Source organism: Canis lupus, chromosome 35 (assembly GCF_048164855.1).
Source record: "Canis lupus baileyi chromosome 35, mCanLup2.hap1, whole genome shotgun sequence".
NCBI lineage: Eukaryota > Metazoa > Chordata > Mammalia > Carnivora > Canidae > Canis > Canis lupus.
This window is the reverse complement of record NC_132872.1, coordinates 2,597,742-2,623,290: the sequence shown is the minus strand read 5'-3', so window position 1 is coordinate 2,623,290 and position 25,549 is coordinate 2,597,742. Positions and strand designations below refer to the sequence as shown.

The 25,549-nt window shown below is 40.6% G+C and overlaps 2 protein-coding genes across 11 annotated transcripts in view; one reads left to right on the top strand and one right to left on the bottom strand.

Annotated features, from left to right (window-relative positions):
* The window catches only part of IQCG (IQ motif containing G), a 48,389-nt gene extending 25,152 nt beyond the window's left edge, over positions 1-23,237 (top strand). For 4 of the 5 annotated variants that reach the window (XM_072812189.1, XM_072812188.1, XM_072812190.1 and 1 more), the window contains 5 exons: positions 9,002-9,163; positions 10,775-10,849; positions 18,754-18,885; positions 19,550-19,651; positions 21,075-23,237. In XM_072812189.1, the coding sequence (XP_072668290.1) occupies positions 9,002-9,163; positions 10,775-10,849; positions 18,754-18,885; positions 19,550-19,651; positions 21,075-21,212 (609 nt within the window). In that variant the 3' untranslated portion in view covers positions 21,213-23,237. The remainder of the gene's footprint in view (positions 1-9,001; positions 9,164-10,774; positions 10,850-18,753; positions 18,886-19,549; positions 19,652-21,074) is intronic. The other variant, XM_072812192.1, reaches the window with a different exon arrangement.
* The window catches only part of LRCH3 (leucine rich repeats and calponin homology domain containing 3), a 125,634-nt gene continuing 117,319 nt past the window's right edge, over positions 17,235-25,549 (bottom strand). For 4 of the 6 annotated variants that reach the window (XM_072812178.1, XM_072812183.1, XM_072812182.1 and 1 more), the window contains one exon: positions 22,469-25,441. In XM_072812178.1, coding sequence (XP_072668279.1) covers positions 25,319-25,441 — 123 coding nt within the window. In that variant the 3' untranslated portion in view covers positions 22,469-25,318. Of the gene's footprint in view, positions 17,444-19,408; positions 19,544-22,468; positions 25,442-25,549 lie in introns of those variants that run through there. The other 2 variants (XR_012024421.1, XM_072812186.1) reach the window with 2 other exon arrangements.

The following is a 25,549-nucleotide window of genomic DNA, read 5'->3' as shown; positions in this document are numbered from 1 at the left end:
TCTTTTGGTCTCCATTATTTATTTTGAGAAGATAGTAGTTATTCAAATCATTGCTCTCCTGTATATAATGGGTTTGCTTTTGAAATTTTTATTTTCATTAAAAATTTTTTTTAGATAGAATGAGTTCATGAGTTGGGAAGGGGTAGAAGGAGAGGGAAAGAGAGAATCCTAAGGAGGCTCGATGCCCAACATGGAGCCCAACAGAGGGCTACATCTCACGGTCCTGACTGAGATCGTGATCTGAGCGGAAATCAAGAGTCAGATAGATGTTTAACTGACTGAACTATCCAGGCATCTCTTGAATTTTTTTTTAATCTTTAATTTTCTGCAGTTTGATTATACTGTTCTTAGATTTGCTTTTCTTCATATTTATTCTGTTTGGGTTTCACTTAGATGCCTGAATATGTAAATTTGTGTCTTTCACAAAATTTTTGAAATTTTCAGCCCTTATCCTTTTTTCCCTTAATTTTTTATTGTGGCAAAATACACATAACATAAAATATACCATCTTAACCATTCTTAAGTGTACAGTTCAGTGGTATTGAGTATATTTCATTGTTGTGCAACCACCACCACCATCTATCTCCAGAACTCTTTTCATTTTGCAAAACTGGAACTATACCCCTTAACCAGTAATCTACAATACCCCCACCCTTTAACCAGCCCCTGGTAACTACAGTTTTACTTTCTGTCACTATGATTTTGACTACTCTAAGTACCTCATGGAGGTGCAATAGTACCGTATTTGTGTTTGTGACTGCCAGCCAGTAAATTTTCAGATAGTTATAAATTTTCATTTGCTTGCACAGATCCTACTAGAACCTCAATTATCCCTATTGGACTTTTTTTTTTAATTTTATTTATTTATTCATAGAGACACAGAGAGAGAGAGAGGCAGAGACACAGGCAGAGGGAGAAGCAGGCTCCATGCAGGGAGCCCGATGTGGGACTTGATCCCGGTTCTCCAGGATCACACCCTGGGCTGCAGGCGGCGCTAAACCGCTGAGCCACCAGGGCTGCCCCCTATTGGACTTTTTTATATTGACCTGCAGGTCTCTCTGTTCCTTAAAATTTTTTTTCTCTTTGTTCATCTGATTAAATAATCTCTATTTGTCTATTTTCAAGTTCACTGACTTTCTATCTCCTCCATTCTGCTGTTAAGCCTTTCTAGTACTTTTTTAAAAATGCATTTAGGGTAATGTATTTTTTAATTTTAGAATTTCCATTTAGTTCTTTTTTTTATAGTTCTCTTTCTCTGCTGAGATTTCCTGTTTTTTTAATTTATTATGAGCCTATTAGTGTTTACTGAGTTTTCTTTAAAATCCTTGTCCTCTGGGATGCCTGTTTGGCTCAGTCAGTAGAGCCTACAACTCTTAATCTCAAGGTTGTGAGTTCAAGCCCCAAGTTGGGTGGAGAGATTACTTAAAAAGAAAAAAAAATTTTTTTTAAGATTTTATTTATTTATTCATGGGAGACTGAGAGGCACAGACACAGGCAGAGGGAGAAGCAGGCTCCATGCAGGGAGCCCGATGTGGGACTTGATCCCAGGTCTCCAGTATCACACCCTGGGCTGAAGGTGGCGCCAAACCACTGAGCCACCCAGGCTGCCCCACTTACAAAGAAAAAATTTTAAAGAGATTTTATTTATCATGAGAGACACACAGAGAGAGGCAGAAACATAGGCAGAGGGAGCCTGATATGGGACTCGATCCTGGGATCCTGGGATCACGACCTGACCTGAAGGCAGACGCTCAACCACTGAGCCACCCAGGTGCCCCTAAAAAGAAAATCTTAAAAAATCCTTGTCTGCTAATTCCAACATTTTAATTTTAAGGTTAATCTCTCTTGAGTGTGGTCATAGTTTTCTTTTTCTTCAAAATGGAGTAATTTGGGGATGTGTCTTCCACTCTGTGAATGTTATGTTGTAGAGACTCTGCATTGTGTTCTATCTCCCAAAGTGTACTGACATTTTTGTTTTAGTGGTCAGTTAACTTGGTTAAATTAAAGCTAAAAACTCTCACCTACATTGGGCAGTAGTTGAAGTCTCAGTTCACTTTCTTTTATTCTTACCAGGACTGCCTGCATTCTTCTTGGCACCTGTGTGCCTCAGGAATCAACCAAAGATTTGGACAGAATTTATTTACCAAATGTGAAGTTTCCTTTCTCTTATTCAGCATTATTGAAAATTATTTGGCTGTGATTGTCCAAAATCTGTTTTCTGGTTTTTCGTTATAAAAAGTTTTCACTGCTTCACACATGCCACCACCACCACCCACTGCATAGTGTAGTGCTGACTGTGGTCTAATCGACCTCATAAAAAGTTGGAAACTCACCACATGCTGTACCCTACTTACAACTGTCTCCTCCTTCCAGAATCTGCCTGATTTAGTACACTCTCCAATGTTTTTATGTAATTTCCTTTTGTGTGAAGTCTAGAGTTTATAATTATTAACTGTGTAAGGGTCATTCTTTTAAGAGTTTATTGGCAATAGTGAAAGTAGAATTTCTAAATATTCAGTTAGGAGATAGAACTTGGGATATATAAGGAACTGAAGGAAGGCCAGTTTAGCTGCTAAAGTTTGGAAAGAAAGGGAGTGAGTAGCATAGATGAACCTAGAACAGGAGACAGGGAACAGATTATGGAGGGCCTTTTAAGCTACACTTGTCTGGGCAAACATCATCAATGGTTGCCATCTAGGTAGGGGAGCCTCATCATGTAAGAAATCTGTCTTCTCCCTGGGGAGTCAGGGTTTGGACCATGTTAAAATTCTGGGTTTGTAATCTTTGTTGTTATGCTTCTTAGGGCTATTTCTAATCTACTCCAGACCCATGGCTTTATGCTGACCTGGAGTTTTTTTTGTTTTGTTTTGTTTTGTTTTGTTTTTTTTTAATTTTTTATTTATTTATGATAGTCACACACAGAGAGAGAGAGAGGCAGAGACACAGGCAGAGGGAGAAGCAGGCTCCATGCACCGGGAGCCTGACGTGGGATTCGATCCCGGGTCTCCAGGATCGTGCCCTGGGCCAAAGGCAGGCGCCAAACCGCTGCGCCACCCAGGGATCCCTGACCTGGAGTTTCTTTAAGCAGTTACCTTTACATCATCCTGCTGCCTCTGGCACGTACAATAAAGCTTTCCAGTACTGGAGCTGCCACTGAGATATTTAGCCTGGGAGACAGTCTCAAAACAGGGTGCCAAGGAGGATTTATTTTTCTCCTGGGCCTAGGGCTTCTCATTTCCCTTAAGTTTATATATGTATTTACATATGTGTGTGTGTGTGTGTGTGTGTGTGTGTGTGTATACACATCTCTTTCTCTCAAATAAATAAATTCATTTTTAGAATAAGTACTTTGTTTTCAAAATTTTATTTATTTTAGAGAGAGAGAGAGCAAGCATGAGTGGGAGATAGAGAAAGAGGGAGCTCCACTGAGCAGGGAGCCCAATGCGGGGCTCACTCTAAGGACCCCAGGATCAGGGCCTGAGCCGAAGACAGGTGCTTAACCAACTGAGCCACCCAGGCATCCCACAAAATTTAAAAAGAAAGAAGAAAGAAAGAAAGAAAGAAAGAAAGAAAGAAAGAAAGAAAGAAAGAAAGAAAGAAAGAAAGAAGTAAATGAAGATATAGAAGGCATGCTTGCTAATTTGCAAGCAACTCAAAGCTGGTATATGATAAATAATAGACATCAGAATTCAGAATCTTGTTGATTATTAGAACACTGAACTGATTCCAACAGGATGCAAAAGTGAAACGAAAGGCCTTATTTTGTTCAAAAGATTCTTATAAGTTGAGAATTGTGAAGACCTACTTGTCTTCAATAGTTTTATTAGGTGCTTAGCCAGGTTCTAACATGAATCCCTGAAGTGGGGCTTTACCACTTTTTGTTGTAGTAACAGCATTATTTATTTATTTATTTTTAATTTTTTAAAAAAGATTTTATTTATTCATGAGAGACACACACGGAGAGGCAGAGACACAGGCAGAGGGAGAAGCAGGCTCCATGCAGGGAGCCCGATGCGGAACTCAATCCCAGGTCTCCAGGATCACACCCTGGGCTGAAGGGAGCGCTAAACCGCTGAGCCACCTGGGCTGCCCATAACAGCATTTTTTAAAAAAAGATTTTATTTGTATATGTGTGAGAGAGAGAAAGGAGAGAGAGCAAAGCAGGAGGAGGGGCCAGAGGGACAAGCAGATTCCCCAATGAGTGTGGAGTCCCATCCCAGGGCCCTGGGATCATGACCTAAGCCGAAGTAAGACATTTAACCAACTGACCCACCCAGGTGCCCCATAGTAATAGCATTTAAAAAATCTTTTTTAAGAAAATATTTTTAGTAATAGCATTTTTAAAAGGTACCTGCCTTCCCATCTTCTGTAGATATCCTAGAGTCTTCCTTTTGCAGTGCTGTTTCTACTGAGTCGCGATCAGGACCCTGACAATCATGACCACACAGTCTTGTGAAAAGCATTTGAAGCGCTTCTTTGTTTTGATTACCATAGTTTGCGGCACTGTTTATACAACAGGGGAAAAAATACTCCCCTGTCCTCTGTTGCACTTAGACATTTATAATATTGTGTATAGTGTTAGGCATTACATTTAAAGGAGTTTACTCAGAAGAGATCAGTCAAGATAGTGAGTAGTGAGATGTATGGAAACGTTATTACAAAAGGAAAGAAAAGAAGTTGGTACAATTGAAATGGGAATAGTTCAAGTGGAAATGAAGTAATGGGTGGAATTGGGGCCTGAAACTTTAGAAGTTTGGACGTGACTGTGTTTCATCTGCATCTTAGAAGGGGTGACTCTGTAGCTCAGAGTGTATTGGGAGACCGTTCCAGAATCAGCCAGTATTCTTAGTCAGACAGAGACAAATACAGATGTTAACTTCATACAGAATTTTGTTTTTCTGTGGCTCTTTTTACTTTAATAGACCACATTCCCATTTTCCTTTTTCCATCCAATCAAACTCTCATCTCAACTTTGTGTTCAATTATGAAAATGGACACTAGCATTAAAATTCTTTGGCTCACACTTTTGTGGCAGCCATCAGAGCCTTATTAACTATAATTGGTTGACTGCTTGTTTCCATTACTAAATCCTGTTCTTCTGAATTCAAATAACAAGTACTGATCTGAAGGCAGTTCGAGGATTTGTAAGTAAAGTTTGCTCTGCTACGAAAACCCACAAATATGCTGCCTCAGTCCACAGACCTTGATCACGGGGAAGGTTGCAGACACCCTGGACAAGCAGGGTTATGCTGGTGGGTTGTGGTGAAGACATATCTTTTCTTAGGGAGCAACTTAAAAGGAGTTCATACAACGGACAACGACCCTGGGCCCGTACTCCACTGCTTGTAGGCCTCCTCTCTTTTGTATACTGCAGGTGAAGATCCGGGGTGATGCTGCAGTGCACCTGGTATGCTTTGATCAAGATTTGACCATCACTAGTCTGTCCATATTTTACATCTTCTTCTGTTCCTACATGGTCACCACAGGAGGCCACAAGTTGTGCCGAACAGCAGTAAGGAGGGAATAATCTGAGGCGCATGACGACGGCACAAAACCAGATGCCTTTGGCTTGGCACAGGGCAGCTGTAGACCAATGTCAAATGACCTTACTAAGTTATATAATGCAGCACCTTTTGCTTGCCGTAGGCAGAAACTCCTAGAGTTTTAACTCTGCATTTCTGATCTTTGTATTTTTACTCTGAAAGACTTAATATTCAGCTTGAAAAAGACAACTGACCAGAACATTTTCTTGAGTTTTTGAAAGTGTATCTTTGTATGGATGCTATTTAATGAATACCTAACTGTTCCACATGGTCAGGTTCTGTGAGAAACAAAATCACGATTATTTATATGGGCTGAGGTTTTCTAGAAAAGGCTTTCTGGACGTAAGTGGTATATAAGCAGGGCCTCAAAGAGAGACTGAGTGGTTAAGCAGGTGTACAGATTCCGGCCAGTGAGGAAAGGAAGCCATCCCATTCCACTCTAACTGAAGCCTTCCAAAACTCCAGACTTGGTCGCCAGCCGCCTTACAGCTTGAATTAGAAGGGAGCAGAGAAGCAAAATGGCAAGAGACCGGAAAGGGAAGTGTAGAGAAAAGGAAGGGGCAAAAGTGAGCCCCAAAAGACCCCTCTAAAAATGAGTTTTTTTTTTTTTTATGAGAACCACAGAGAGAGAGAGAGAGAGAGAGAGAGAGAGAGAGGCAGAGACATAGGCAGAGGGAGAAGCAGGCTCCATGCACCGGGAGCCCGATATGGGATTCGATGCCGGTTCTCCAGGATCGCGCCCTGGGCCAAAGGCAGGCGCCAAACCGCTGCGCCACCCAGGGATCCCTAAAAATGAGTTTAATGCACATTTGTTGGCTTGTGAGAAGTGCTGGCAGGATTTTACTATTAAGAGCCTTGGGTTAAATACATCGCACACAAGCCTGCAGCCTGTAGCAGGTGGAGAAGGACTGCCCCGTGTTACCACCCGGGACTGTGGCTGTGCGGAGCTCGGCGTGATGGGGTGACTCCGCGGTAACCCCAAGTCCGACAAGACGAATTGGGGCCTGTGGGCCTCTATCTAACCATGTTTGCTTTTCACAGTGGATGATCTTTTTTATTTTTTAATATATATATTTTTAAAGATCCCAGAGAGACAGAGAGAGAGAAAGAGAGGCAGAGACAGGGAGAGGGAGAAGCAGGCTCCATGCAGGGAGCCCACGCGGGTCTCTATCCCGGGACCCCGGGGTCACGCCCTGGGCTGCAGGCGGCGATAACCACTGTGCCACCCAGGCCGCCCTCCCCGGGAGGATCTTGACCGATGTGTGCTCCGTCTCCGCTCCTGATGCTTAGCGCTAAGCTCGCCCGGCTTAATTCTGACAACAGTTGCATATACATGTGTAGATGCACATTTACATTCTGTAAGAAAGAGGACCTGAACTCGAACTCTTAAATCATAAAACATCAAATGGCCATATATCCACCAAACAACTTATAAATAAATAAACAAACAAATAAATAGTAAAGTATTTATAAAAAAAAAAGACAAACCCCCCCACCGGCGCACGGGTGTGGGCCGCTGTGTCGGGCCGACGCGATGCACCTGCTGCGGGGCCCGGGGCGCCGCCTCCCCGCCTGTCCGCTCGGCAGCTCGGGCCCGAAGAATGCCCAGCCCTCTGCGGCCCCACGACTTGGACCCGTATTTTCCCTCTTCCCTAGACTCCTCCTTGGCCCCACTTTGTGTATTACCTGCATACTCACCGCTCAGGCGCCAGACCCAAAGTTCCTTTCTCAGGGAATCCTCCTCTCGCCCCATCAGAGGAGGGCACCGCCTGTTACCCTGCGATGGGGCCTGTGGTCCTGATCCTTAGCAGTGCTTTGCATCTCTAAAGAAAGGTGTGCGGGGATCCCTGGGTGGCGCAGCGGTTTGGCGCCTGCCTTTGGCCCAGGGCGCGATCCTGGAGACCCGGGATCGAATCCCACGTCGGGTTCCCGGTGCATGGAGCCTGCTTCTCCCTCTGCCTGTGTCTCTGCCTCTCTCTCTCTCTCTGTGACTATCATAAATAAATAAAAATTAAAAAAAAAAATAAAAAAAGGAAAGGTGTGCGGGATGCCCGGGGCGCGGGGCGGGGGGGGGGGGGGGGCTCAGTGGTGGAGCCTGTGCTTTGCCCCCAGGGCATGACCTAGGGGTCCCGATAGAGACCCGAGTCTTCTCCCTTCAGGGAGCCTGCTTCTCCCTCTGCCTGTGTCTCTGCCTCTCTCTCTCCCTCTCTCTCTGTCTCTCAGGAATAAATCAAATCTTTAAAAAAAAAAAAGCAAGCTTTTTTTTTTTTTTAAGGTTTTATTTTTTTAGAGATTGATTGATTTGAGAGACCGAGAAAGAGAACAAGCTGGGTGTGGGGTGGAAGAAGGGCAGAGGGAGAGAGAATCCTGAAGCAGACTCCCTGCCATGCAGGTCCCCCTGCCCCCAACACGAGGCTGATCCGACCCCAAGATCATGACCTGAGCTGAAATCAAGAATTGGCTGCCCAACTCCCTGAGCCACCCAGGTACCACCTAAGGTGTTATCTTTAAGTAATTTCTGCACCCAATGTGAGCTCAAACTCATAATCCTGAGATCCAGACATTCCACTGACTGATCCAGCCAGGCGCTCCAAAAGGTTTGTTTGACTTTGTCAATTTTCTAGAAAAGGCTTTTGGCTAGATCGTAAGCTCTGTGGGGGCAAGGACCATGTCTATTAGGTCTCCACTGTTTAACTTAGTATGGTACAGAATGAATATTTTTTTAATGAATATTGAAACCTTAAAATTGCCGAGCACTTTGTGACCTGCCAAGGGTTTTCACTTACTCTCAATTAATTCCTTCTAATTGCTTGCTGAGATATTCCAGGCAGGGCAGATAGTAATGAAGGTAAGACTTAGAGAATTTAACTGACTTGGCTAATACAGCTGTTGGGGGCTTGGGTGGGAAGACACCGGATTCTCTTGATCATTTAGACCAGTGCTCTTTCTACCAAAATGAAGTAGTAATGGGAAATCTTTATGCATACAGACGACCCAGATAGTGCACCTAGGAAAGAATCTCCCATTCCTGATGCTTAGAACTACTTCTCTTTCATTTTCATCTATACTATCCATGATTATTGGCTAAGTTTCCTACAGTGCAGAAACAGAAAAATAGATTCAGTTTCTTGTTGATTTATAGATACAAAAGGTAGGCTTCAGTCATTGGCTGAACTGAATGGAGGTAGAATGTATTTTATTTATTTTGTTATTTTTTTAAATTTTGTTATTTTTTTAAAAAGATGTATTCATTTTAGAGAGAGAGGAGAGGCAGAGGGAAAGGGAGAGAGAGTTTTAGGCAGACTCCCCGCTGAGTGGGGAGCCTGATGCCAGGCTCCATCTCACTGCCCTGAGATCATGACCTGACCTGAAATCAAGAATTGGATGCCCAACCGACTGAGCCACCTAGGTGCCGCCTGAATGTATTTTAATTTCGAAAACTGGGCTTACCTCTACAGAGTCGGAATGAATATATTGCTCACCTCAAGGACCAGTTGCAAGAGATGAAGGCAAAAACCAACATGGAAAATCGCTATATGAAGAGAAACACTGATCTGCAGATCTCCCAGACCCAGAAGAAATGTAACAGAACCGAGGAGCTCTTGCTGGAGGAGATAGAGGTAATCACTGCATTTGGCACGAGCATGGTGCATGGCATGTGGGCTTTCACTCTTCATCTGCCTCAACTGACAGAGGAGGGAGGAAGAGGAGATTTTCTTGATCTCTGCTCCATCTCTCCTGCAACTCTCACATTTGAGATTAGAAATAAAAACAAAACAAGGTCTGGTGTATTTGCAGGCAGAGATTCTGATGGGCTGTAGCCTACATCTTTTTGTAATGATGTCGAAAATCAATTGTACTTTCTTTTTTTCTTAAGATTTTATTTATTTATCCACTTTTATCCACAAGAGACACACAGAGAGAGGTAGAGACATAGGCAGAGGGAGTTGCAGGCTTTCTGCGGGGACCCCAATCTGGGACTCGATCCTGAGACTCTGGGATCAGTCCCTGAGCAGAAGGCAGATGCTCAACCACTGAGCCACCCAGGCGTTCCCCACCCCCACCCCCCTTTTTAAAGATTTTATTTATTTTCAGTTGTACTTTATTTCTTTGGTCACTTTATCTGTATCTTATAAAACCACTTGCCATTTTTCCTAGTAATTAGGGCGAAACAAGATACTTATTAAGTGTGGGTTTTGCTGCTGCCTTCCTCACCCCACCGGTACCTTTTGTACCTCCAGTAAGAAATACAAAGTCAAGAGAGCTGAACTTCATTCAAACCTAAATTTATAAAGATGAGAAGTCACAGTGGAAAATATCAGGAGAAAGACACAAGGGGTAGACCCTCCTTAGAAAAGGAAGGCTAAAATGGCTAAATGAACAATGGGTTGGTGAGAGGGAGCAAACATGGGAAGTGCCCTCTGTGTGCAGGAGGACTGCTTTCTTTGGGCCCCTACTTAGTGGAAAGCTTACTCCCCAGGTATGGCGTAGGACTCGGACTACAAACCTTTCTTGTATCCTGGAATTTTCTTTTCGAGGCCTAAGAACCGTGTGCCCTTGAAACATTGTTTCTCTCCTTATCCAAGCCAGCAAATCGTGGTCCTTTTGTCCTGGGCTCTGGCATGTGTCCAGCACAATGCCCGACACATGGCTCAGTGATGTTCTTGAACACGAACTGGGTGGAAGGGAATTGATTTGCCACCCTAGTGCAATACAACAGGATTCTTGGGATCCCAGCTGGTAAAGAAAATCTGAGGGGCGCCTGGGTGGTTCAGTCAGTTAAGCATCTGCCTTTGGCTCAGGTCATGATCTTAGTTAGGTCCTGGGATCGAGCCCCATGTGGGGGTTCCCTGCTCAGCAGGGAGTCTGCTTCTCCCTCTCGCTCTGCTGCTCCCCCTGCTTGGGCTCCATCTCTCGTTTTCTCTCTTTCTCTCAAATATATATATTTTTTAAGATTTTATTTATTTATTCATGAGAGACACAGAGAGAGGCAGAGACCCAGGCAGAGGGAGGAGAAGCAGGCTCCCTGCAGGGAGCCCGATGTGGGACTCGATCCCGGGACTTTGGGATCACGACCTTACCTGAAGGTTAATAAAATCTTAACCAAAAAGAAATAAGGAAAGCAGCCAGGCAGCCAGCCTGAGATACTGTCACAGCTACACCTCTAATCTTGAGAACTTCTCATTCTGAACCGTGCTGGCAGGAATTCCTGATATTTATCGTTTTCACAGAAACTGAGGTTGAAAACCGAAGAAGAGAACAGGATTCATATGGAGATTGAAACGTTCCTTAAGAAGGAGCAGCAGGTGGGTCACCCAAACTCCACTTACAAAATACCATGTATGGCAAAAAAATTGTTTTTAAGGAAATAAATTATTTGAGGGATAAAAAAATCAGGGCAGCCCTGATGGCGCAGCGGTTTAGCGCCGCCTGCAGCCCAGGGCGTGATCCTGGAGACCCAGGATCGAGTCCCACATCGGGCTCCCTGCATGGAGCCTGCTTCTCGCTCTGCCTGTGTCTCTGCCCCTCTCTCTCTGTTTCTCATGAATAAATAAAATCTGAAAAAAAAAATCAACCAGAATTTTACTGGCCTAATGAATGAGCTTTAGACCATGTCTTGTCTCACAGTTACTCATCTGAATGAACATTTTATAAAGCTGTAATTTGAGCACAGGTAAAATTTTGTCTTCTGCCTTTATCAGCTAGCAATATATAACAAACTTTTCTTGCTCCTATATTCCTCATAGTCATAATTTTAAATTAAAATTTACTGATTCTTAAAATTATTAAAATAACATACTCTTAGTTGAGGGAAGTTTTTTTTTGTCAGTTGCTTTTTGCCTCATTTTTTTCATGTTATTATAGTGTCTTCATAAAAATAATTTAAAATAGCTTTATGTTCTATTGAATGGTCATGCCTTAGTTGACTTGTTACCCTTTATTTTGGATATTTAGATTATTTCCAAGGTTTCATTATTATAAATAATGCAGTAATGAAAGCTTTGCCAAAAAACTGTTTTCCTTCACTGTAGTTATTTACCAAAAATAAATCTGAAACATGACAGTATTATGTCAGAGAGAATGGTATTTTGTGACTTGATAAATATTACTAATACTTTCTAATCTACACTAGCATCAACAATGTAAATTGCTGACACTTATTTCAAGGTACCATCAACCATTCTAGGCATTTTAGTTATTTTAAGGTTCTAACTTAATGACTTGTTTTATTTTGCCTTTTTTTTTTTGCTAATAGAATTGAAAAATTGGCCATTTCCATATATTTATTTATTCATCTTATTTCTTCTTGTGTGAATCATATGTGACTGAAATGTTTTAATTTATTTCAAATACTAATGACAAACCAAGCTGAATGGAATTAAAAAAAATCCCTGTTAAATGAATAAGGAAAAAAATGTCCAGCTTATGATTCAGTCTACCTTTGAGAAGGCTACTGAATTTTCAGTAAACAATTCCAAGTTTATGGTTAAAGAAAATAATTTATAGATGCTATCTCACAGGACTTTGCTGAAAAAAATAAATCTGGTAGGCTATTAGGAACAGAGACTTCTATCCTGGCAATTTAGGGATTATGTACCATGTTACCTATTCAAGTGTTAGACACATAATTAGCAGGTGTTTAATAACAATCAGATAAGTTGGTGGATAAATGGACAATGGATGGATAAAGTCAGTGTTTCCTAGATCTTCAGCCCAGTAACACAAGCAACACAGAAATACTTTTCAGTGAGAAATTTGAAACAGCACAGAAATTCATAGATTTTAAAAAGTGAAAAGTGAAAGCTTTCTTAATTACTCCAAAATGTTCCAAAATTTCTTCCACATATTTTTCTTTGATATATGTACTTTTGTATGTACAAAATACTTATATTTTTTAGTATTTATCTATCCATCTATGTCTATTTATTTATATTTGTGACATAAACATGATCATACCATATATATTATTCCAGACACTTTTTTTTTCTTTTAAGACCTTATTTATTTATTCATGAGAGACACACACACAGAGAAAGGCAGAGATGCAGGCAGAGGGATAAGCAGGCCCCTCACAGGGAGCCCAATATGGGACTTGATCCTGGGACTCCAGGATCACGCCCTGAGCTGAAGACAGATGCTCAACTGCTGAGCCACCAGGCATCCCCAGACACTTTTTTTTCTTAATTTACTTTATCTTATGTTTTCTATGGCAGAACAACTACTATAGAATATGCCATAGAGGGGATATACCAAGATTTAGTTAACTATTTTTCTGCCAGTGGACTTTCAGTTTGTTTCCAAGATTTGCTAGTATAACAATGCTAAACATTTTGAGATATGTCTCTAAATGCATAGTATACGGAAAGGCTATTCATTTTTACATATCAGTGTAGATCCCTTATGTCCCCTCATATTAGTTTTAATGGCTTTTCAGTTAATTCATTTAGATTTTCTAGATTGAAGATAGAAAATCTTATTGAAAATAAAATCTTTTAAAAAAGGGTGGGGGGATACCTGGGTGGCTCAGCGGTTTAGCGCCTGCCTTTGGCCCACGGCGTGGTCCTGGGGTCCTGGGATCTAGTCCCATGTTGGGGGACTCCCTGCATGGAGCCTGCATGGAGCCTGCTTATCCCTGCATGGAGCCTGCTTCTCCCTCTGCCTGTGTCTCTGCCTCTCTCTCTTTCATGAGTAAATAAATAAAATCTTAAAAAAAAATCTATTGACAGCAAAGAATAATTTTATATTTTCCTTTTTGTTATTTATATGTTTATTTCCATTTTGTGGCTAATTGTATAGCTTGAGGGTCAAGTGTAATGTTGATTAGTAGCAGTGGTAAGGGGGCACCATTTTTCTATTATTGGTTTTAATGGTATTTTAGTCAGTATTACACAGGAATTCATAGTAATGCCAAGTTTCTCATGTGCAAATTAGGTCACTCATTGGGAAATAATAGGACCCTGAAACTTGGAATAGGAATATCTCGATGGATTCAGAAGCAACTAATAATCTTGAACTCCTAAGTAACTCTGAATTTCCCTTGCCAGTGGAAGTATTATGCCTTCCATGGTCTGAAGAGTTTAGCCTTTCTTTCTCTGAAAATGCCATAGTAATAATTTCATCTGAATCAGATGCTCACTCTGAAGACCCAGCACAATCACTCCTATTGCCCCTGGTTCTATAACTAGAGTCAAATCTCAGCAAGTTCCAGGGTACAGATAACTCAGATAACTCTAATTCAGAGGGAAATAGCTTGCAAACCTACAGAATTACAAGACTTTGCTTGTAATTGGGAGACCTGTGGGGATGGATTCTAAGGGTATTAGAGCGATGAGGATGGAATATAACACTAGATTGAATCACGTTCATTGATAAGGGTATACTTACTAGAGATTCAATGTGATAGCTTGTGAAGCTGGAGGTGGCTAATAGTTCACTTGAAACTTGGACTCAACAATTCAACAGTGGCCCACATTTAATGAGGTGTATATGTCAGAGCTTCCCTACTTTGATTTGGAGGAGAGAATCCAAAGACTTAGGAAAATAGGAATATCAGAGTGAATTTGTGTGACCTACAAATCTGCCGTTGAGTACCTATATGTAATGAGTTTCTCTGAGACATTTCTTCCCAGAAGACACTCCTATACTAAGACATTGAGAAATACATTAATGAGGGGAGCACCCCATATCCTTGAAAAGGTCTTTGGTTGCTTTCTTTTGTAGGCCAGGTAAGATCATGGGTGATATCACCATTGAAATGCTGATAATGAGATCCTGGAGAACCAGAGAATATGTGGCAGCACTTGACTGCCAAAGACGGGTGACCACATTTACCATGAAGGGCAGCAGGCATGAACTGGAAATCAGAATGCCTTTGCCCATGAAGGGTATTTGGCGATGGCTGATTAACCATGGTACTCCTCTGAACAAAACTGATGAGCAGCCTGATAAAGAATCACTTGATGTATATAACAGAAGAATCCAAATCTGGTACCAAAGCCCTGATTTGAGTCACCACAATGAGGAGTCATGGTTTCTCCTCCAATTTCCAGAACTAAGTCAATTCAAAGACCAAAGTCCCTTAATTGAAAGGGCCAGGTCCCCCTGAGGATGAACTGCAGCATTACTGCAGGTAGATACTGTGAATCTTCCTCTAAGCCTACTCAGAGGGACGTGTGGTTATTTATTGGAATTCCTATACACCGGAAAACAGGCTTTTTCAGATTACTAAACATTGGCTCTAAATTGATACTGCCTCCTGGGGACCCAAAACAACATTGTGGACCCTACTCAAAAAGAGGGATTATAGTGCTCAGGTGATAGGTGGAGTCTTAAGTCTGATTTACTCTGGGCCCACTCGTTCTATGGATCCACCCTATAGTTGTTTCCCATATATTACATATGGACATATAATTGGAATAGATGTACTTGGCAACAGACTTTCCACATTGGCTCTCTGACCTATGGAGTGAGGGCCATTATGGTAGTAAGGGCCAAGTAAAAGTCTCTGGAACTTCCCCTTCCAACCAACATAGTAAATCATAAGCAAATGCTGCACCCCAGCTGCAGCTGCAGCAATTAGTGCCAACAACAACAAGCAGAGGTTGTGATACTTATCACAGCCCCATTTAGCTCAGCTGAGTAGCCAGCTGAATGGGTAGTGACTGTGGACTACTGTAAATGTAATCAGGTGATGACTTCAGTTGCCGCTACAGTTCCAGATGTGGTATCTTGACTGGAGAAATTCTTCAAAGGCCACTGGCACTTGGTAGGCAGCTATTAACCTCCCTCTGACCATAGCCAGTGTCTCCAAACTAGTTTGGAAAAACCTCCCGAAACAGTTTGCTTTTACCTGGCAGGGCCAACAATATACTCTCACAGGCTCACATCAGGGTTGTGTCAATCCTCCTGTTCTCTGCCATAATACAGTCTGAAGAGACATTGCTTGCTTTGACTTTCTACAAAACATGGTAGTGGTCCATTGCATTATGTTGATTGTATCTAGTGAACAGGACGTAGCAAGGACCTTGGATGCCTAGTAAAACATATGAGAAGGTGGGAGAGGAGCTATTTTTGGTACCAGTTTTGAATCATGCTTCAGTTGGGTGACAGAAAACACACCAGTAGTTTCAGCAGGCAACATTTAACAAAAGAATCATTAACAAACAAACAAACAAACAAACAAACAAAAGGATGAAAGAGAACTCTAAGGAATATCCTCAGGTTGAAGGATGTATCCAAGGAAGGGATAAACTGATGTTTGCCTCATTGCCCTGGGTTAGAGCAGGTTCACAGCTAGTGGGATAAAGATGGCACACTGGGAACTGTGGACTCTGGTAAGCAAGAATCCTCCCGTTGTGTCAACAAAACTTGTTGGTGAATAAGTGGCACAAGTGTCCCACACACATGCCACTGTCAGCCTCACCCCAGGAACAAAAGAGGAAGGACACTGGACTGAGCAGAGCTTTCCTCTCGTGTCCCTCCAGTGCCCTCTACTGACAAAGGTGATCATTGTGTCAGCTGGCAAAAGAACTAGGCTGTAATTGTCACTCCTTTCCAAATAATTTCTAATTTATTTTTCTCTCAACATTCTGAGTGTTTCCAAACATATGCAGAGTTGGAAGAATTTTATAGTGAACACCCATATATCCACCGTCTACTGGTACATGCTACTATTAACATATTTTTATTCTTGCTTCATCGCATTTCTATGTATCCTTCCTCCATTAACCCATCTTACCTTTTTCATGCCTTTTGATAAATTAAACATTATAATTTGTAGTTTATAATTTGATATTTCCTTAGCCTATGAGTTGTTTAAAAAAGCGTATTTCTTGGGGATCCCTGGGTGGCTCAGCGGTTTAGCGCCTGCCTTTGGCCCAGGGCATGATCCTGGAGTCCCTGGATCGAGTCCCACATCGGGCTCCCTGCATGGAGTCTGCTTCTCCCTCTGCTTGTGTCTCTGCCTCTCTCTCCCTCTCTCTGTGTATCTCATGAATAAATAATAAAATCTTTTAAAAAAATAAATAAAAGCGTATTTCTTAAATGTCCAGGAAGTTGGAGTTGGAGAGGGAGTGTGAGGCTTTCTATCGCTGACAACCCTTTGAGATCTACACTCTTACAGTCTTCCACCACGGTCTCATAATGTGACAACGTAAGGGTTAGCTCGTTGGAATTTGTTGAGCCCTTTGCTTGTGTTATGTGACTATTCCACGGGTATTTGAAAAAAAAAAAGTGTATTCTCTAATGGATACAAATTTGTATAAATGTCTAACAGTCTGTCAAATTCTTCATATTATTTTCTTTGCTCTTCTTGACCTATTTATTTAGAGAAGTGTGATAGATTGTGGATCTGTCAATTTCTTGTATTTCTAATAGTTTTTACTTTATATATTCCAAAATGGCATTAGAATATAAAAGTTTATAACTGCAATATCCTTATAATAAAGCATGTCTTTTCTCAGGATAAAATATTCCTTTTTGTCTCAATTATTTTTGTCTTGAATTCTATTTTGCCAGATATTAATTACCAACCCTGCTTTCTTTTTGCTTTGATTATATTGTATTAGCTATGGTTTTTATAAATAGTTCATAGGTTGATTTTTTTAAAATCTGAGGCTCTTTATTTTGATAGGGAAATTTATCTCAATTTATTTTTATTGTGATTTTCATTTGTTTATACTTACTTCTTCCACCTTATTTTGTTTCCTGCTTTTCAAGCTTTCTAGTTGTTTTTTTCCTTCTTTTTATTGTTTGATTTCTTGCTCTCTTGTGCAAACTCGTTATTTGCATACCACTTTCAGTTTTGTAATATCTGCATACCATCTCGTTATTCCTATTTCATACATAATTACCTCGACAACAAAATTAAGATTTTTATATCATTACTGTAAAAGAAAAACCTGTAAAAGAAAAAAAGAAAAGTATCATTTGCCATAAGTAGAAATTAATATAAATAGAAGTTCAGTAAATACCAAATGATGTTATTACATTTTAGTCAGGTCTTCTTGCCTGCCTGGAAGCTGTTCTCTTTTTGTTAAGAAAAGAAAAAAAAAAAAACATGCTAACAAGAGTTAGAAAGGTGTTAGATGTGATTGCACTAAACTGGTATGTTCTCTTTAACTTAGAATGATGAATTGAATCACATTTTAAAAAAATTCCATGTCAATGGAATTTTGATGTCTCTTCTTGATGTCTCATTCTTGAGGTACATGAGTTTGGAAGTCATGCATTATGTTCTTGGAGTGGTAACCTTTGACATTTCAACATATGTATTTATACTTTGTTCTTCCTCTAGAAGTCTGTAGAGTCACTATCTATATCTTTTGGCCATCATTAAAGTAGAGCTTTCACTTGCCTCTTCTCTTCTCCTATGTCCTATGTTGAAACCATTCGTTATTTATTTCCATTTTATATATGAGGGGATGGAGGCTTAGAGAACTTAAGTTCACTTAAATTGAGTGCCAGAGTTGGGAGCTGTACCTAGGCATTCTGCCTTTAGAGCCTGTCTGTGCTTTTCCATGAGACTATCCTAATTTGGGATTTCAGTTCCAGATTATGATTTATTTTTAAAAAGTCTATTATGTAGCTCAACTGTACATTTTATTGTTTCTCATACATACTATCTCTTTCATTTTACTTTGTTAAAATACACTCTTGAGTAACTCTTAGAAAGACCAGGTATATTCTTTCTTTCTCTCCCATTTGAATGGTAGGTTTAGCTAAATATAGAATCTTAGATTCAGATTTATTACTTTTTAGGATTTCAAAGACATTGTTCCCTTCTCAACTGGTATTTACTATTAATGATCAAAGCAATGTCTGATGTCATTCTTTATCCTTCAGAATTTTCTTACCCATTATTCCTTTCAAACTGCCCTAATCCAGACACCTAAAGGCCCTCTTCCCCACTTTTAAATTGAGTAATAATATTAAGTATATAAATATTAGGCATATAGTTTAACATTTGCATATATACTCCTATAATCACTACTCAGATGGAGATGTAGAACACATTTACAGCATCCTAGAAGTCTTCCTCGTACCCCTTCCTGATCAAGTCAAGCAGCCCACCCCTCGAGGTAGCTACGATTCTGACGTTTATCACTATAGAAAAGTTTTGCTTGTTCTCGAGCCTTATGTAAATGATTTCATACAGTACATAAAATTTTATGTCTGGTGGAACCCATGTTTTAATGTACTTTCCAAACAGAAACTTGAGGAGAAACTAGAGTTCTGGATGGAGAAATTTGATAAGGACACAGAAATGAAACAGAATGAACTAAATGCTCTCAAATCTGCTAAGGCCAGCGACTTAGCACACCTTCAAGAGCTTGCAAAGACGGTAAGGAAGCAGTCTGAGGAATGGGTGGTAGCTGAGCTGTAGTAGCTGGGTAATGCTATTCTGGTGGCAAGGAGGAGGTGTGGCAGTCTTCCCATGATGATGATGATGATGATGACATCAATGATGGGGCAGTAATAGCAGCAACCGACACACTTCCATGGTGCTTGTTCTGTCCCAAGCACTTTGCTAGCATTCCACATAAAGAACTTATTTAACCCTGACAACAACCTCTTGAGATAGATGCTATTATTTCTACTTTATGGTCTCTGAAAATAATATGTAAATTATGATTTTTAAAAAGCTTCTGATTATGGCTTCATCATTGAATAACTAAAACTAAATTTCTCCTTTAAAAGATAGCAATTTGTACATGTACTTTCTACGAGTTAAAAAAATATTACTTTCAGGTCATTAATCACACAAGTTAGTAGTTCATTTTTATGCAGTATTTTTATATTAAATTTGAATGATTGAAACTGCAAATTCTTTATAGCTAACACATATTAATAATATGAATACTTACAATGTAGGAATCCACTTAGTTTTTTCTTTGGTTTCTATTTGGCATGCTTTGTTTTCAGATTTCCTATTAAAAGTTCAGGGCTGGGTGGGCCACACGTTGCCAAGACAGTCTTCTAACCCAGATCCGTGTCTACCTCTGTAGATACGGGAGTATGAACAGGTCATCATTGAAGACCGGACAGAAAAGGAGAAGACCAGGAAGAAGATAGAACAGGAGGACTTGGAATTAAAGAGCATCATCAAGGTAGAAGGCCAGAGCTGGCATCTTAGGGCACATTTAATTCAACAGCTGGGCTAACAGTTACCAAGGAACAGAGTCCATCTCATGCCCTATGGAAGCCCAGGACAGATCTTCAAGGAAGGATGGCCTTCTGCTATTGTTGGAATTAATCTACAGTCCTGGGAGCAGGGAGACAGTTAACATAGCAGGACCTAGAACTTGTGCCCAGAGGCCAGATTTAAGATACTATCTATAATCAAAACAGCTCTTGGAGGAGCTGCTGCTGCTGAGGCTGCTTTTTAAAAATTTATTTTCTTAAGTCAATTCAACCCCCGGTGTGGGGCTTGAGCTCACCACCCCAAAATCAAGGTCACATGCTCTACTATCTGGGCCAGCTGGGTGCCCCCTGGAGGAGCTTCTTAAAGTCCTATTTATAGAAGTTAGCTCAGGCTAGCTGCTAGGTTCTGATAAGAGCTGTTTTCAAAAAAAGGTGAAGAGAATAAGCAGTTTAGAAAAAAAAAACATCATCTTTTATCAACTCATGTATATTAGTGAAGTTGAAACTGGTCAGTCAGATTCTGGGAAGTATTTTCAAGCAGAAATAACATCAGCTGGACCAAAACTGTTGTTTAGAGGATTGCCTTTCTCTCTGAAAGAAGAGCGTCTGCTGAGATCCTAGTGTGCAAACAGTAGTTGGTGAGGTGTATTATGAGGTGAGTTAAGAAAGCGTGAAAGTACTTCAGTACAAATATCCAAACCCAAACATGAGCTTTCCATTAGGAGACAGTCTGATCTATAGTTAGCAGGGATTTATTGAGATTTGTGGTGTTTTCTATTTGGCAGGATTCCTTGATTTAGAGCAAGGATGTACGGACTAGCTGAAGACTATTTTTGTTTTCACTAATGGATCTGTGCTTCCAGTCGTTAGAGCTTAGTCTGATTTTAAAGCAGCCCACACTGTACTCAGAAAAGTTCTAATGACGAAGATATTTAAGAGAGCTATCGGAATCCTTTTTGAAAGAGTACTGATCCTTTAATCATTAAAGCCATGAAATGCACAAGGAAACCTATGAAGTCATCTAAATTATCTGCACATTTTTGAGTGCTGGCTTTTGCCTGTGACCTAGCTTGCACATCCCTTTTGCGGGGTCAGATTTGGAATGTGGATGTTCATAAAGAGGGGTAGGGTAGTAGAAGGGAACCAAGTTTCTAAGTGTAAAGATTCCTAATCAGATTCCTTCTTTTTATGTTTACTCCTTGAGAGCTTCACTGTAGAGTCCGTGTACCACAGGGGAGCATTACTGTAGGGAGAGCATGGTTGGCCACTTCCACATTTCAGACAGACACCATTCTTCAGACAGAAGTTACTTTATGATAAAACAACTATCTCATGCAGAAAGGATGCAGGTTGTCAGGCATACACATTTTTTATCCCTTTTTCTTCCAGCTCCAGGCCTGGTGGCGTGGCACTATGGTAAGGAGGGAAATTGGTGGTTTCAAAATGCCTAAGAAGGACAAAGATGATGTCAAGGATTCAAAAGGTAAAGGCAAGGACAAGAACAAGCGGACAGGCAAGAAAAAGTGATGGAGTTCTCTCGTCTTTTCCTCTGGTATTCTGGAGATGGGAAGGAGGACTTGAAGGGAGGGAGGAAGAAATATGTTAGCAGTACAGAGAATTTGTATCTACAGGTTGTTTCTTATTGGACATTCCCAGGTACTGCCTGGTTCTTTCACTTTGCCTGTTGTATTAATTTTCAAACCCTGATTTAGGAGTATACCATCGACTTAGGGCTTCTTCAGATTTTGAAAAACTTTTGCTGGGAAGTATTTCTAGGAGCCTTGCAAAGATCCCTCTTGCTTTTCCTCACCAGAAGAAAGTTCACGGGCTTAGTTATTGTGATGCATTAAAACTTCAGTAATTTCTGTAATGTTTTGGATTCTTTTGTCTATAGCGAAAAAAACTCTCAACCAAAAGTAAAGTGTTCATTCGGAATTACAATTATTACAAGATAATTTAATAATATGTCTAGCATATATGGACATAGTAAAGTTCCAAAGGTTGGTTCCTTCCTGCATTTATTTAAGATTTTATTTGAGAGAGAAAGAAACAGAGAGCATGAGCAGGGGGAGGGACAGAGGCAGGAGAAGCAGGCTCCCCACCGAGCAGGGAGCCCGACATGGGGCTCGATCCCAAGACCTGAGATCATGACCTGAGCAGAAGGCAGATGCTTAACTGACTGAGCCTTCCAGGTGGCCCTCCTCCCGCCTTTTAGATTTATTATCACTTTAATAAGTTTTTGTTGGGGTGGTGGGAGCATGGAATACATATCTTATTATAAATAAGTTGGTTTAGCTCCTTTTCTGGGAAATAGCTAGGAATATAAGTAATAAATTAAAACAATAAATAATGAATTAGAATAAACAGAAACATTAGGATGTACAATCACGCATGGTGAAGGTGGGGACACAGGCTGCTAGAAGACTAGCTTGGAGAGATTTTTGATCAGTGAGACACCAGGATATGCGCCTGCTTTGCTTCCTCAACAATTCTCACCTTGCAGGATATTACAAGTGTGAAGGGCAGAAGGTCTTACATAGTTGATAATTCCTAAGAGTGTCCAAATATGTCACATGTATTTCACAAATTAAGCCTTATATGTAATTGCAAATACAGGGCAAAGCTGGTATCTATACTTCTTTAAAAGAGTGAAAAACAACAACAACAACAACAAAAAGTGATCTGAAGGGCCTGTTCAGAGGACCCAGTTTCTACTGATGTTCCTTCGGGGAACTAAATAAATACCCCTTCACATCTGCCAAGGAAAACATGCTTTAGGTATGAACATTTTCAAATCAGCCTTTATTTCATGCGATTGAAGTGTAGGCTTTTATTTTAATGTCAACGTGTAAGGTGGCATACAGGCAATTTAAAATAACACATGATATTGACATATTTATACTTAGAACTTATGCATTATATTTACAGACATACAAATATAGGACAATGTTTTACAAAATCTTTTACTAATTACATGTTTACAACATTTTCAGAAATAAAATGAAATCTGCTGTAAACCATCTCACTGCAATACGTATATAAAAAGGTTTCTAAATATCCATGTTTTCCTTCATTTCTATCACCATTTTAAGCACTTAGTTGTTAAAAATTCGTCATACTCATCGGCAGTCACACGTCATTAGTCACTGCTGAGCTGTAGCAAGTAAGAGAAATCAGACTCCTTGATTAGCCGTGAGGCTGTATTTTAAGAAGCTGTTAGAGAGAGTGACCTACTAATAAGCCCCCTACCCTGTTCTAGCTGCACAAAGGCCCCTCCGCCCACGAGCTGCTTCCAGAGAACCTGCTGACTTACAGACTCCAGGGGCCGTGGTGGGTGGGCACTCAGCCTCCTCCTGGTTCACACTTCACACGGGGCTGGCCACTGCTTCATTAATGGTCAGGTGGAACCACTACAGCATCTTCATCTTACACTGGAGTCTAGCCAGGCTAAATGTTAAGTTTTCTTTCCAGTTAAAAAAAAAAAAAAAAGGTACAAACCAAACACTGAATACAAAAATTTTCTAGCAAAAGCATCACGAGATGTTTTTGCATCTTGACTTAGAAAATAAATTCAATATATTTGATATTTTTGTTACCAACCAAAACTGCACACAGATTTTTTTCTAGTAATTCAAATATAAATTTGAATTAGTTTGATAAAAATACATTAATAAAGTTTCACGTAATATGTAAGATGTGAAATAAGTGGAAATTTCCATTTATTCCCATGGGATCATTAGTTGCAAAGTTCCAAATGTTGCACTGTCCACATTTTCTGGAATTATTCTTTGTGTAATAGGTACAAAAAGTCCTGTTGTTTGCTGAGTTTCACTTCAAATGGCTTCTATTATTTGGAAATTGTACTGAGGTTCAATGTTGACTAGAAGGAGAAAGATCTATAGTTTAGAAATGCACATAGCTGAATTTTTTTTATTTTTTTTCCTGAATTTTAATAAACAAGTTGCTGGATTGGTGGGTCTGTTTAGAACTGTAAATATAATGGGGTCTGGCTCAAAGCACTTGAAAGACATTTTACTTTTGTTCTGTAAAGTCAGTGAAGGTTAGTAGGCTCTGAGGCCAGGTGTTTTATGTTCTTTAATTTTAAACTTGGACAAAGTGACAATGTCCTGCTGAACTTATCTCCCTGTGAGAACAGGGAGAAAACACTACTTTGACCAGATAGTCAACATTATCTTACCGAGTTACTTTTAGATGTTGCATCTACATGATAGAAAACATTTTGCTGAAATGCACGCATTGATAAAGAAAATCTAGAACAGTTCACCGCCTGAAAAACCCCAGGTAACTGGTATCTTCACGTACTCTATTTACTCGGTTTATCAAGACTGTGAATACCAAAAGATATGCTGACAACTCAAAGGGGTTCAAAATATAGGGTAAGAAAGACCTTGGTAGCTTAAACTTGAACAAAGGCTCCTGGCTTTGTGTTCCAGGAGCCCTTGGGCCTTCTTACTCAGCCCACGATTGAGTGAGGAAGGCACTAGTGGTGGTCAGATGAGCTAGATACAGAGACATCATGCTGTTTTCTAAGATGCCACAAGTGCCTTCAGTCAGCCATGGAAACTGGCAATTACTTGAAAGAAATTAAGAAACCTGGCTTTGCTTTTTATTCCTTTTGCCCTGTTTTCCTAATCTTCCATTAGTCAGGGAACTGGAAGTGTATCTGCTGTGAGTGGAAGGCACTCACAGGTCCAGGTACCTGGGAGCAGCATGGGGGCAGCGGAGCAGGGCTCAATGCAAATAATGCAGAGTAGTGCATTTACCATCCTAAGGATTTGGAAGCTCTGTGTAGAGTGCTACACAGATAATAGCAGGCTGTCTAATGGTTAGATAATAGCAGGCTGTCACATATGAGAACCAAGCTTTAGGTGGTGGCAGACAGAAGTTGGGGGAGGCCTAGGACGCTGGCCTTAAATACAACTTACCTCTCTCATTGCTTTACTATGCAGAAATCTAGGCCTTCTATGTTGTAGTTGTTTTGCTTTGGACAGATAACCCCAAGTAATCATAATATAGCTTTTGATTTTAAATGTGGCTGACAAACATAGTGGGGTCATTACACCCCATGTCATACAAAAATACCCAGCTTGGGAAAGTGATCTCACTCTGTCGAAAATACAGATACCCAGGCCTCACTTTAGACCTACTGAATGAGAATCTACATTTTTAGAAATGCTCATTAGAAGAGATTCTAATGAACAACCAGCTTTGGTAACCTGTGGATTCCGGAAACAGGAAACAGGTAAAGACAATAGCATGTCTGTGCTTTCCAGAAAGCTAAATATCCTTCTGAGAAGCTTTCTTTCTGGTATGGGAGGCAAGCCAACTCTCTAAGAAAGCACAGCCTGTTTAGGCTTCAGTGTTGGGTTCTCAGTAATGACAGAATTAAGTTTCATTTGCGAAAACCAACCATGTCTTCCTAAAACAATTCATTGGAAACAGATATAACCTCCCCTAAAATGGAGAAATGAAGCAAAATATTCCTGTTAGGAATCATGGAAACAGTCCCTTTTAAGAACACGTAAGAGCTTTGTGTAAGCAGATGGCTGGCAGCAGCAATCACGTTGTCCTGCTCCGGGATGGCCGGGCCAGCGCCCAGGTGCTGGGGGTCCTTATGCAGCAGACAAGTGGTGCTGCTGCTTGGGTGGGGCAAGCTCCAGGAGAGCCTGCACCGTCACTGCGACCTGGCTCAAACCTTTCTCTTCTAAAATGTGCAGAGGCAAACATAATTGCTCCTGAAATGGGACAACGTAACATAAAAACAAACAAAAGAGAAAACAGGATCAACATCAACGAATTGAAAAGAAAAAATAAGCATCTCTTTTCTCCCTCATAACAGTCAA